The 13,788-nt window shown below is 49.3% G+C and overlaps 1 protein-coding gene across 1 annotated transcript in view; it reads right to left on the bottom strand.

Moving 5' to 3' along the window:
• GRIP2 (glutamate receptor interacting protein 2) overlaps positions 1-13,788 on the bottom strand; it is a 58,546-nt gene that overhangs the window by 6,887 nt on the left and 37,871 nt on the right. The window contains exons 17-21 of the mRNA XM_060109859.1: positions 6,306-6,450; positions 4,027-4,166; positions 3,219-3,398; positions 2,019-2,193; positions 292-397 (exon numbers count right to left, since the gene is read on the bottom strand). Of these exons, the coding sequence (XP_059965842.1) occupies positions 292-397; positions 2,019-2,193; positions 3,219-3,398; positions 4,027-4,166; positions 6,306-6,450 (746 nt within the window). The remainder of the gene's footprint in view (positions 1-291; positions 398-2,018; positions 2,194-3,218; positions 3,399-4,026; positions 4,167-6,305; positions 6,451-13,788) is intronic.

Here is a 13,788-nt window from a genome sequence, read left to right as displayed (position 1 = left end):
CGCAGCATTGTGCATGCATGAGCGTGCTCACCTGCGTGCACACACACATGCTCCCAGTGCGCACACACGTTTTATGCCAAACATGCTCACATGTGCACACACCCCAATTAACGTGCCACAGCACGGTGCTCTCAGTCACACTTGCACACGGGTACATCCACAGTCTGTATGCACGTGAAGGCACCTTTATACAGAGGGTGCCAGGAGAGTACCCTTGGACGTGTTACACAAGAACACAATGCTATCAACGTGCCACCTCCCACGGGGGGCCTGAAGGGGGGCAGGGCGTACCTCCAGCTCCCTCAGCAGCTCTGACTGACCACATGACTCCAGGTCTTCAAGGGCTTCTCCGAACATGCGCCAGAAGCCCTCCTCGCAGGCGGGGCCAGGGGCGGGGCTGTAACGTAGGAACCAGAGAGCGTCAGCTCCTGGCAGGCAGGCTGGGGCCTGAGGAGTCTTCTGGGCCCTGGGGCCCTGCGTTGGGCTCAAGGGGCCATTGGGTGGGCGGGCGGGCAGGAAGGCAGGCGTCCTCGGTGGCAGTGCCGGGGCCCCGGGGGCGGTGGTTGGTGACACGGAATGGGGGGAAGACGCAGTTAGGGGCAACCAGGGCTGTCGATGGCCAGCTAGAACAGGGGCAGATGAGACGGGGTGGAGAGCGGTGACACAGGATGCCTGGGAAGAGAGACAGACGGACAGACAGACAGACAGGAGATCCATGGTGCAGCCCCAGAGGACAACCCCAGGCCCTACCCAGACACAAGGCATTGCAGGACAGTGACAGAGCTGGAGCTGGCAAGGACACAGATGGATGGAGACGATGGAGTATTAGGGCTGGGGAAAAGGCTGCGCCACCCTATAACTTCCATCACAGGAGGTATGGCCCGTTATCAGCTCTAAAATCGGGTCTCATCAGAACGGTAACAAGCCACGTTTTCACGCTTCACCGTTTACAAAGCCCTTTGCCGTCTACAAAGCCCTGGACGTTATCAAGTGTGCTGTGGTGTTCAAAGCACTCTCTCTCACGAAGGCACGCAGGCTTTCCTCTCAAAGGGAGCCGCCAGGACAGTGAGGCAAATTAGGTGCCTCCTTCCCTTCCCATTTCAGAGATGAGAAGACTGAGACTGAAGGCCATTTGCTCCATTCAAGTCAGTTCTACAAACGTTCTGAGCCAGGCCCTCTCCTGGGCACAGGGCTATGGAGGTGAATAAGGTGAAGGCCCTGTTCTTAAGGAACTGAGGGTCACTCATGGAGCGCATGTAAGCAGCTACTGGATGCCTGGCTGAGCGAGGGATGCCAAGTAGAAGACACGACAGTCAGGTGATTAACAGGTAGACCCAAGGTGGCCAGTGCCACCAGGAGGCTCACGTGAGCAGCTGTGGGTACCAGCAGAGGGAGGGAGGATCAGGGAAGCCTCCCAGAGGCAGGGGAGTTTGAGGCGGGTCTAAAGGATGAGTCGGCATCGGCCAGGAGAGGAGAGGGGAACAGCATTCTAGGCCGAAGGAACTGCCCGACCAAAGCAGAGCCGTGGGAAGCTGGTGGCTGGGGCCACACGAGGACCAGCATTTCTCCACCGGGTGTGCTCCCCGTAGGAGCATCTGAATTCACCACAGAAACCACCACGTCCCCAGCCCAGGGCTGGCGCTCGTGACCATGACCCGAGGGTCCCTGCAGGAGGCCATCACAATCTGGGCCAAGTCTGGACCCTGCGGGAGGGTGTGGGTCCGAGCCCTCAGTGTCTGGGAACAGCTGTTCACCAGGCGTGCGGAGGGCCGGCCAGGCTGCCTCTCCAGCCTCACACCTTTGCCCCTGCTGTGCCCTCCGGCCAGCGTGCCCTCCCCCGCCTCAGCCTTCTGAGATGGCTCTGTTCCACACTTCCTCTCCTTTCCCAGAAGGTGCCCTCCTGAGGCCAGACAAGACTTGCCCATCGCCCCCAGCGCCTTGGCACAGGGGCCGGCTCCCCACGCCCGTCCTAGCCAAGAGGGCCAGCCGGTCTCCCCCGTGGAGTCCCCACCACAGACCTAGCTGGTGGCTCCCAGCCCTCCTCCTCTTCCTCCTCGGGGAAGCTCTCGTCGGCAGGGGCTGGGGTGTAGCTCGTCCTCCGGGGCTCGGTGGGTGGGGGACTGCTTCTCAGCCGGCTGCACCGCCACTCCTGGGGGGTCATGCCCCGGGCTGCCGCCTGTGGAGTGTAGGAACCTGGCAGGTGGACAGAGCGGGCACCTATATCCTCTCTGTGCCCTTAGCTTGCCCTCCTTCCTGCCCCATCTCTAGCTGTGCTGGGTGGCCCAGGAGAGGTCTTTGCCCTCTCTGGGCCTACCTGACTAACCAGAGTCCCCTGAGGACCCCTGCCACCCAGACCCCTACCCCAGAACCCCCTGGATCTCCTGATCAACAGCAGACTTAATGCTGGGGCTCCAGGATCCTGTCCCAGCTCCACGGGGCTCGGCTTGGCCGACCCCTGTCTGAGAGGGAGGGTCCACTGTGCTAACCATTCCCTTCTCCCTGCCACAGGGAGCTCTGAAGGTCTTGCCCCAGGGGGTGATGCTGAGAGATGCTGACCCACTTCTGGAGATGGAGAAGCTGAGACTGAGATCGGGCAGATATCCAGTGAGTGAGGACCAGGGCCGAGGGCCACCTGAGACTACCTAGAGGCCTCACTCCACTACTCCCTGAGCTGGGCCTTGGGGAGTCCCTGTGGTTCTGGGTCACAGAGGCCAGAAGGCCAGCCACCAGATTCAGATGCCCCCCAAGGGCACCCATGGGCCTCAACACGCATGGGCAGGGGAGCTTGTGTCCTTGGGGGTGCCCTGGGGGTGTCCACCCAAGAGGGTCTCATAGGATGGGGTGGGAGGGGGCTTTCTGCCTTCCTGTCTTCAACGGGGTGCAATCAACACCGAGCACTTGCTGTGTGCTGGCCGTCGGGCTGCGAGTGAAGGAGGCAGAAGTAAGACCACTTGGTCCCAGGCCTCGAGGGGGGATCTGAATGGGCAGCTGCAGTGCTGTGGATGCCGATCGAAGCCCGGGAGGGCCTGCAGTCCACACTCTCAGGAGTGAGGGGCCCTCAGAATGGCTAATGGGGCCCAGTCAGGTCTGCCTTCAGGAAGTGTCCCTAAAGGAGGGGGCTAGCAGAAGGGGAGCAAGAAGAAGGGTCAGGCGGAGGGAACAGCCCCTACGAAGGCCCACGGAGAACACGGTGCTTGTCCAGGGGCCCGAGGTGTTACCTGGGCCCCCAAAGCCACCCTCAGTGGCCAAGCTGCCCCAGGACTCCACTGCGCTGTCCACACTGGGCACAGTGGACGAGGATCGGGCTGCCAGCAGGCCGCCTTTCAGTGCCTCTGGAGGGTCCTCATCCGCATCGCTGGCTTCGCTCAGGCTGCCCGATTTGCGGGGTAGGAGGGGGCCTGGGAGGAAAAGCGGGTGTCACTGCCACTGGCTTCTGACCTTGGAGACAGAGGTGCTCAACCAGCCTCAGTTTCCCCACTTCGGCCTGGTTTGGGAACTCACAAGCCCTGGGCTCCCTGAGCCTCCTGCTGGGCAAGCTGACAGGTGAGATGGGAGGCACACCAATAGGCAAACCCATTTCAGAGATGTGAAAACTGAGGCTCAGAAAGGCTACACAGCATGCCCAAGGTCACGTGGTGAGCAACAGTGGAGCCCAGATTAGAAGGAAGGCTCTATAGCTCAGGCTCCATCCACTCCCTACCAAAGCATGGGGGACAAATTCAGGGGAAACAGGAATGTATGAGTGATGGCCACAAGGCAAAACAAGCAGGCACCTCAAACGGCAGGAGGTGATGAAGAGCATGGTTCAGGCCCAGAGGGCCCCACACTGGCTGTATGACCTCAGGCCCATCACTCCCATCACTCTGAGCCTTGTCTCCTCTGTCTCCACTGTCCCAGGTACCCTCCCACCTCCACGGGGTGAGCAACAATTCAGTGAGGTTGGGCCTCACAAAGCTTGGCACAGAGGCTGAGGGATCTCTCTTCCTAAATGGGCTGGACAGCACCCAGGTGTGGGGTGAGGCTCACGGTCTAGCTGCTTCTTGATCTTCAGGGTGACGGTCTCACCAGCCACCTGCAAGAGGTGGATGGCCTCACTCAGTGGCCGGCCCTTGAGGCTAACACTGTTGATGGCCAGGATACGGTCCCCAACGTGGATAGCGCCAGTCCTGGGGAGGGGGCACAGGGTAGAGGATGGGAGTTAGACAGGGCCTTGAAGTGGGGGTCTGCCCTTGGGGAACTCAGGAATCCCAAAGCACAAGCCTGGCTGACCCCAGTTAAACCCACCTATGGGGCGGTGGAAAAAAGCAAGTGTGATTGTATTAACAGAAGTATGAAGTCTAGCATCTGGGAGGGGATTTTCCTGCTCGAGTCTAAAAGTTAGGTTCTGGAACCAGTGTCCAGCATGAGTTTTGAGGATGGTTTGAATGCCAAATACTATGTGGTCTTAGGCCAGTTCCTTAACTTCCCTGAGTCTCAGTTCTTTCATCTGTAAAGTAATGTAGTAAGGGTGATAATACGTATTTTATCAAATTATAATTGAAGGATGGATGAGTGGAATGAATTCACGTTTCCCTCCAGCTGAAATCCATGTGTAGCCTTTCCCTCTCCCTGGGTCTCAGTTTCCCCAACTAGAGAATGAACCTAAGCCCCAGGGTCCAGCTGACTTCCCAAAGGGGTATGGGGGGGGATGAAAAGGCTGAGCAGTAGCAGTGTATTAGCCCAGTCGTTTTCTACCTAGATACTATTAGAATTACCTAAGGAGCTTTTTAAAAAGTGCAGATGCCTGGCCCCTCCCCCTGACCAATGAAATCGTACCTCTGGGAGCGGGGCCAGGGAAGGTAATTCTGAGGAGCAGCCAGGGCTGAGGGTGGGGAGGGGGATTGCAGCAGGTGCTGAGAATGCACCTGACCTGGGTCGGGGAGAAGGAAGCAGAGGACTGGAGTGGGGGGTTTTAAACTCTAAATGTAGATTTTGCCCCCAGGTGGGAGCTCACGGAGGGTCAAGCCCCTCCACGCCCAGCATTGCCCAGCAAGCTCCCCGAGGGCCTGGGGGAGTGACTGAGTCAGAATATGGTGGATTTGGGGGGGAAGGCCAGAGCTATGCCATCCATTACGATGGCCACCAGCCACATGTGGCTACTGGGCTCCTGAACTGTGGCTGGCCTGAACGGAGACATGCTGGAGGTGTAAAATACACACCAGATTCTGAAGACGTAATACGAAAGAAGAATGTAAAATATTTTGTTAATAATTTTTGTATTGATTACATGTTGAAATAAATACATATTTAAGATCTAAAAAATTTCCTTTTACTTTTCTAATGTGGCTGCTAAAAAGTTTATAAATAAATTTGTACTTTATACTTCAGTTAGACAGCGCTGACCTGGATCAGCCAGGCAAAGGCAGACAGGTTGTCTACTGTGCCCTGTAGGGCTGGCGCACAGTAGGTACTGAGAAAATGCCAGAGTGGATGAAGACATTTGAGGTCAGAACCAGTCCCACTGGCCTCTGCAGTCTGCTGGACACCCAGCAGGGGGTGATCCAGGAGCACAGACGCCAACAGGTTGACGCCTCAGCCCCAGAATCCCTCCCATCCTCCTGCACCACCCCACCATGGTTTCGCCCCTTGTGCCTGTGTCCTCCTCCAAGGGCGCATTCTGCCCGCCAGGCTGGGCAAGGCTTCCCTTTTACAGAAAGCTCTTCTCAGTGCCTGGAGCTCACTGCAAAGCTGTCCAGAGAAAGGCTGCCTCACCCACACTGGGGTTGCCTCCCTGTGACCCTCGTGCGGACCAGTTCCACTTCTGGGCCAAGATCCACCTGCTTCCCCCTCCAAACTGGACAGCCTGGACAGCCCTCTTCCCACATCTCTCCCTTCTGCCACAATTTCAGGGAAACTTTCTAGGGGAGAGGATAGCAGAGACCCCTGCCCCAATGCCTCAAGAGAGGTGCCAGGCTGTGCTGGGACCCAGGTACCAGGAACATGGCCCCTGTACTATGAAGGCACATAGCAGGTGCCCCAAAAAGACTCACATGCTGACTTTCCTGAAATGGGGTGATCTCCAGGTTTGGGGGAGCAGAGGGATGAGCATACATTTATCCAGCAGTTACCTGAAGTCAGGAGGTCTGCCAGGGGCTGGCCCACATCTGAGGAACTGAGGCGCAGAGAGGGATGGGACAGGCCCCATGTCACCCAGGCTATCGATGTTGGAACAAAGGTAAGATCCAGTTTGGCTGATCCCAAAGCCCAGCTCCTGCCCCATGGGGTCCCTGGGCTCACCTGTGTGTCCCCACAGAGCCCCGGCTCACCTCTCAGCCAAGCCACGCTTGGTGAGTCCCGAGATGACAATGGGATCGAAAGGCTCCTCTGTGCCTGAGATGGTGATGCCCAGGGGGCCCCCGTAGCGTTTCAACTCCACCGTGTAGCTGATGGCACCCGTGGTCTCCTGTTCATCTGCAGGGGGTGTAAGCATCAGAGCTGGGGGACACCCATCAGGGGTAGGCCATAGGGATGGGCACTCCCAGAGCCCCGCCAAGCTTTAATGCACTTACACTCATCATACTCATCCATTAATTCACCCACTCCCTCAGACAATAATTCACCGATTTACGCAGCCACTAATACACCCATTCCCTCAGCCATTAGTTCAACCATTCTCTCAGATTTAATTCAGCCATTCCCTCAGCCATTAATTCACCTATATCCCTCTGCCAGTAATACACCCATTGCCTGAGCTATTAGTTCACCCATTCCCTTATGCCAATAATACACCCATTCCGTCACCCATTAATTCATTCATTTCCTAAGCCACTAACAAATCCATTCCCTCAGCCATTAATACACCCATTCCCTTAGCTTAAATACACACATTCTCTCAGCCATTACCTCACCTATTTCTTCACTATTAAGCCTCCATTTCCTCTTACATTAAATCACTGATTCCCGCATCCAACAATACACCCACATTCCCTCAGCCATTAATATACCCATTCCTTCATGCCATGAATTCACCCATTCCCTTAGCCATTAATTCACCCATTTTATAAGCCATTAATACACCCATTCCCTCAGGCATTAATTTATTCATTCCCTCATCCATTAATTGACCCATTCCCACATGCCATTAATACATTCACTCCCTCAGCCATTAAATCACCTAATCCCTCAGCTATTAACACACTCATTCCCTCGTGCCATTGATTCACTTATTCACTCACCTATTAATACACACATTTCCACATCCATTACTTCACACTCTCTCCCATTAATTCACCTATTTCCTTGGCCATTAATACACCCATTTCCTCATACTGTTAATCACCCATTTCCTTCAGCTCTAATACACATATTGCATAGCCATTAATTCACCCCTCCCCTCAGCCATTAATTCATCCATTCCTACAGGCATCAATACACCCATTCCATCATGCCATTAATACAACCATTCCCTCAGCAACTAATACACCTGTTCCCTAAGCCATTAATTCACCCATTCCCTCAATCATTAGTTCACCCATTCACTCATGCTAATAACACATCCAATCACAAAGGCACTATCATACCCATTACCACAGCCATTAGTTCACCCATTCCTTCATGGATTTAATACACCAATTCCCTCAGCCATTAATTCATCCATTCCCTCAGCTACTGATTCTCCATTCTCTCAGCCTGTCAATTCACCCATTCCATCACCCATTAATTCCCCCATTCCCCCAGCCATTAATTTACTCATTTCATCAGCCATTAATCCACCCATCAACCAGGCATAATACACTAATTCCCTCATGGCATTAATACACCCATTCCCTCAGCCATTCATTCAGTCATTCACTCTGCAATTAATTCACCTCTTCCCTCAGCCATTAATACAACTCCCTCATGCTGTTAACACCCATTCCCTCACCAATTAGTTGACCCATTCATTCATTCATGCCACTAACAGACCATTCCCTCTGCCATTAACATACCCATTCCCTCAGCCATACTTAATCCACTCCCTCTGCTATTATTTCACCAGTTACTTCAGCCATTAATTCACCCATTTAATCAGGCATTAATTCACCTACTCCCGCAGCCATTAACACACCCATTCCCTTTTCCTTTAATATATCCATTCCCTCATGCCATTAATACATCCATTTCCTCATGCAATTAATTCACACCTCTCCTAGCCATTAATTCACCTCTTCCCTCAGCCATTAGTTCACCCATTCCCCAGCCATTAATTCACCCATTCCCTCAGTCATTAATACACACATTGCCTCATGCCATCATTTCACCCATTCCCTCGGCCATTCATTCAGCCATTCCCACAGCCATCAATTCACCTATTTCCTCAGCCATTAATTCACCATTCCCTCAGCCTTTAGTTCACCTTTCCTTCATGCCATTAATACACCCATTCACTCAGCCTTTTTTTTTTCTTTTTTTTTTTGCGGTACGCAGGCCTCTCACTGTTGTGGCCTCTCCCGTTGCGGAGCACAGGCTCCAGATGCGCAGGCTCAGCGGCCATGGCTCACGGGCCCAGCCGCTCCGTGGCATGTGGGATCTTCGCGGACTGGGACACGAACCCGTGTCCCCTGCCTCGGCAGGCGGACTCTCAACCACTGCGCCACCAGGGAAGCCCCCACTCAGCCTTTTTAATTCATCCATTCCCTCAGCTATTAATTCACCCTTTCCCCCAGCCATTAATTCACTCATTCCCTCAGCCAGTATTTCAAACATTCTGTCAGCCATTATTTCAGGCTTCCCCTCAGCCATTAAGTCACATTCCCTCAGCCACTAAAACACCCATTCCCTCAATGATTTTTTTCAAAGCACTTTACTTTTATTAAACTCACATAACCTTCATAACAACTTTATGATACAGGTGATATTTTAACCATTTTGCAGATGAAGAAATTGAAGCACTGAGGTAAGTTATTCATAGTCACAACTTAGTAAATGGTGCAGTTACAAGCAATCTGGCTCTAGATTCTGTGCTCTGAAATAGACTCTTGCCTTTCTAGAATATATGTTATCTGAGAGCTCTTACATTAGGTGAAAATTTCAAGTTATGTCATTATTGGGGTAAAATTGAGGAGTTTTTTGTTTTGTTTTTACAGTTTCTAAGGATCAGATTTATCAAAGCTGCATTGAATATTTACTGATATCCATTGTTCCTGTTCTTACAGAGACAAAAAAGCAACTGTCCCCTGGGATACAGAGCCAGGAACAGCAGTGAGAAGACACCTAACCAAACAAACACAAATCAGCAGAGTAACATAAGAAAACTGCTGGGTCCAGCCCTGCCTAACGGCCTCATTAGTGCTCCTACCTAAATATGTCTTATTTTCACTAATAACTTAGAAAATATCTGGTCAGATAGAATGGCTTGCCTTTCAGAGCAGTAAATAGGTATATCTACCAATTATATATACTGGGAGAAACAAGAACATTTCCAAACACATCACTTTTGAAAATCTCAACAGTAATATTCCCTTGTCAAATAGAAATAATCTAATATTCATTTCTTCTATTTTTTTTTTCATGGAAAGGCACTTTATTTATTTATTTTATTTATTTATTTTTGGCTGCATTGGGTCTTCACTGCTGCGCGCGGGCTTTCTCTAGTTGTGGTGAGCCGGGGCTACTCTTTGTTGCAGTGCATGGGCTTCTCACTGCAGCGGCTTCTCTTGTTGTGGAGCACAGACTGTAGGCGTGTGGGCTTCAGTAGTTGTGGCACACAGACTCAGTAGTTGTGGCTCACGGGCTCTAGACTTCAGGCTCAGTAGTTGTGGCACACAGGCTTAGTTGCTCTGCAGCATGTGTGATCTTCCTGGACCAGGGCTCGAACCCGTGTCCCCTGAATTGGCAGGCGGATTCTTAGCCACTGTGCCACCAGGGAAGCCTGGAAAGGCACTTTATTTTAAATATAGCAGTGTGTACATGTCAATCCCAAACTCCCAATCTATCCCTTCCTGCCCACCATCCCCCTTGGTAACCATAATTTCGTTCTCTAAGTCTGTCAGTCCGTTTCTGTTTTGTAAATAAGTTTATTTGTATCTTTTTTTGTATGCTGCATATAAGCAATATCATATATGTTTTTCTCTGCCTGACTTACTTCACTTAGTATAATATTCTCCAGGTCCATCCATGTTGCTACAAGTGGCTTTATGTCATTCTTTTTAATAGCTGAGAAATATTCCATTGCATATATGTACATCTTCTTTATCCATTCTTCCGCTGATGGAAGTTTAGGTTGCTTCCATGTCTTGGCTATTGTAAACAGTGCTACAATGAACATTGGGGTGTATGTATCCTTTCGAACCATGTTTTTCAGTGGATATATGCCAAAGAGTGGGATTGCTGGATCATATGGTAGCTCTATTTTTAGTTTTTTTAAGGAACCTCCATACTGTTCTCCATAGTGGCTGCACCAATTTACATTCCCACCAACAGTGTAGCAGTGTTCCCTTTTCTCCACATCCTCTCCAGCATTTATTGTTTGCAGATATTTTGGTGATGGCCATTCCAATTGGTGTGAGGTGATACCTCATTGTAGTTTTGATTTGCATTTCTCTAATAATTAGTGATCTTGAGCATCTTTTCATGTGCCTGTTGGCCATCTGTATGTCTTCTTTGGAGAAATGTCTCTTTAGGTCTTCCGCCCATTTTTTGATTGGGTTGTTTGTAAATTTTAGAGATTAATCCTTTGTCTGTCACATTGTTAGCAAATATTTTCTCCCATTCTCTGGGCTGTCGTTTTGTTCTGTTTATGGTTTCCTTTGCTGTGCAAAAGCTTTTCAGTTTAATTAGGTCCCATTTGTTTTTGTTTTTACTTCCATTACTCTGGGAGATGGATCAAAAAAGATATTGCTGCAATTTATGTCAGAGTGTTACACCTATGTTTTCCTCTAAGAGTTTTATGGTATCTGGTCTTACATTTAGGTCTTTAATCCATTTTGAGTTATTCTTGTGTATAGTGTTAAAGAATGTTCTAATTCCATTTTTGCACATGTAGCAGTCCAGTGTTTCCAGCACCATTTATTGAAGAGATTGTCTTTCCTCCATTTTATAGTCTTGCCTCTTTTGTTGTAGATAATTGACCATAGGTGCATGGGTTTATTTCTGGGCTTTTTATCTTGTTCCCTAAATGATTAATTCACCTATTCCCTCAGCCATTAATACACCAAGTTCCTCATCCCAATACATCCACTGCCTCAGCCATTAGTTCACCCATTCTCTAGTGCCAGTAATGAACCATTCCCTAATGGGTCACCAATTCCCCCATGCTATTAATATGATTCCCTAAGCCATCAATTCATCTATTCCCTCAGCCATTAATACACCCATTAATTCACCCCTTCCCTCAGCCATTAATTCACTCATTCCCACAGCCACCAATATACCCATTCCCTCAGCCGTTAATGATTCCATTTGCTCAGCCATTAATGATTCCATTTACTCCACCACTAAAACACCATTACCTCAGCCATTAATTCACCCATTCTGCCAGCCATTAATTCAGCCATTCCCTCGGCCATTAACTCACCTATTCCCTCAGCCATTAACTCACCTATTCCCTCAGCCATTAATACACCAATTCCCTCATGAAATTGTTATATCCAACTGTCAGCCATTAGTTCACCCATTCATTCATGCCATTAATAGACCCATTCCCTCTGCCATTAATGCACCCATTCCCTTAGGCATTAATTCATCCATTCCCTCAGCCATTAGTCACCCATTCCCTCAACCACCATAGAACCATTTACTAGGCCTCTAATGCACCTATCTCTCAGCCATTAATTCAGCCATATTCTCAGCCATTAACTCAGTCATTCCTTCAGCCTGCCATACACCAATTCCCTCAGCCATTAATACACACATTTCTCTATCTGGTTTAATTCATGCACTCCCGCATCCATTAATTCACCCATTCCCTCAGCTATTAATTCAGGCACTCCCTCACACATGAATTCATCCAGTCCCTCCACCATTAATTCACCCATTTCTTGAGTCATTAATTCACCTAAACCCCCAGCCATTAATACACTAATTTGCCCATGCCTAATAGTGATTAGTTCACCCATTCCCTCAGCCATTAATTCACCCACTTCCTCAGCCACTAATACCTCCATTCCCATAGCCATTAAATCACCCATTCCCTCAACATTAATTGATCCCTTCCCACAGCCATTAATTCAGCCATTCCCTCAGCCATTAATACACCCATCCCCTCATGACATTGATACACCCATGCCATTGATCAGTGATGATCAATGGCATGGGTGTATCATTGATCAATCAGCCACTGATCACTTAATCCCTCAACCACTGATACATGCATTCCCTCAGTCATTAATTCAACTATTCAATTGACCACTAATTCACCAATTCCCTCATCCACTAACTCACTCATGCCTTCAGCCATTACTTCAACTATTCCCTCAGCCCCTAATTCAGCTTTCCCTCAGCCTTTGATACATCAATTCCCTCAGCTATTAATACACACATTCCCACATCCATTAATTCACCCATGCCTGGATTCACTAATTCACCCTTTCACTCAGCCATTAATTCAGCCAACTCCTAATCCATTAATTCACCATGCCCTCACCTATTTCCTCAGCCATTATATACTCATTCCCTCAGCCATTAGTTAATACATTCCCTCATCCATTACTTCACATATTCCCTCAGCCAATAATTCACCCATTTCCTGAGCCATTAACTTACCTATACCTTCAGCCATTAATAAACCAATTCCCACAGGTCTAATACATCCATTCCCTCAGCCATTAATTCACCCCTTCCCACAGCCATTAATACACCCATTCCCTCATGCCATTACTTTACCTGTTAATTCAGCGATTATTTCACCCATTTCCTCAGCTATTTATTCAGCCATTCCCTCAGCCATTAATACACCCATTCCATCTGAATTTAAATCACCAATTCCTTTAGCTATCATTATACTCATTCCCTCAGCCACTGATTCTCCCTTCCCTTTAACCATTACTCAACCACTCCCTCAGCCTTTGAAACACCAGTTCCCGCAACTGTTAATACACATATCCCCCCAACCATTAATTTACCCATTCCCTCAGACATTAATTCAGACATTCCCGGAAGCCAATAATTCAGCCAATCCTGAATCCATTAATTCAGCCATTCCCTCAGCGATTAATCCACTTATACCCTCAACCATTAATTCACCTATACCCTCAGCCATTTTTACATCAATTTCTCATGCCTAATACACACATCCCCTCATGATTATTTCACACATTCTCTCAGCCATTGATACACCCTTTCCTTCATCCATTAATATACCCATTCCCTCATGCCATTAATACACCCATTCCCTCAGTCATTAATTCATCTATTCCTTCAGCCATTACACATTTCCTCATGCCATTAATTCACCAGTCCTCTCAGCCATTAATTCACCCATCCCCTCAGCCACTAATACACCTATTCCTCCCTCAGTGATTAATTCCCCCATTCCATCAGCCATTGATACACCCACTCCTTCATCAATTAATACACCTATCCCTCATGCCATTAATACACCCATAAGCTCAGGCATTAAATCGTCTATTCCCTCAGTCATTAATACACACATTTCCTCATGCCATTAATTTACCTATTCCCTCAGCCCTATACACACATTTCCTCACCCTTTAATTCACCCATTCCCTCTCCATTAATTCACCCATTCCATCACACATTAATATACCCATTGCCTCATGCCATTAATACGCCCATCCTCTCAGCCATTAATTCACCCTTTCCCTTAGCCAT

Source organism: Mesoplodon densirostris, chromosome 10 (assembly GCF_025265405.1).
Source record: "Mesoplodon densirostris isolate mMesDen1 chromosome 10, mMesDen1 primary haplotype, whole genome shotgun sequence".
Lineage (NCBI taxonomy): Eukaryota > Metazoa > Chordata > Mammalia > Artiodactyla > Ziphiidae > Mesoplodon > Mesoplodon densirostris.
Note: the sequence above shows the minus strand (reverse complement) of the source record. Positions and strands in the feature narration are given on the sequence as shown.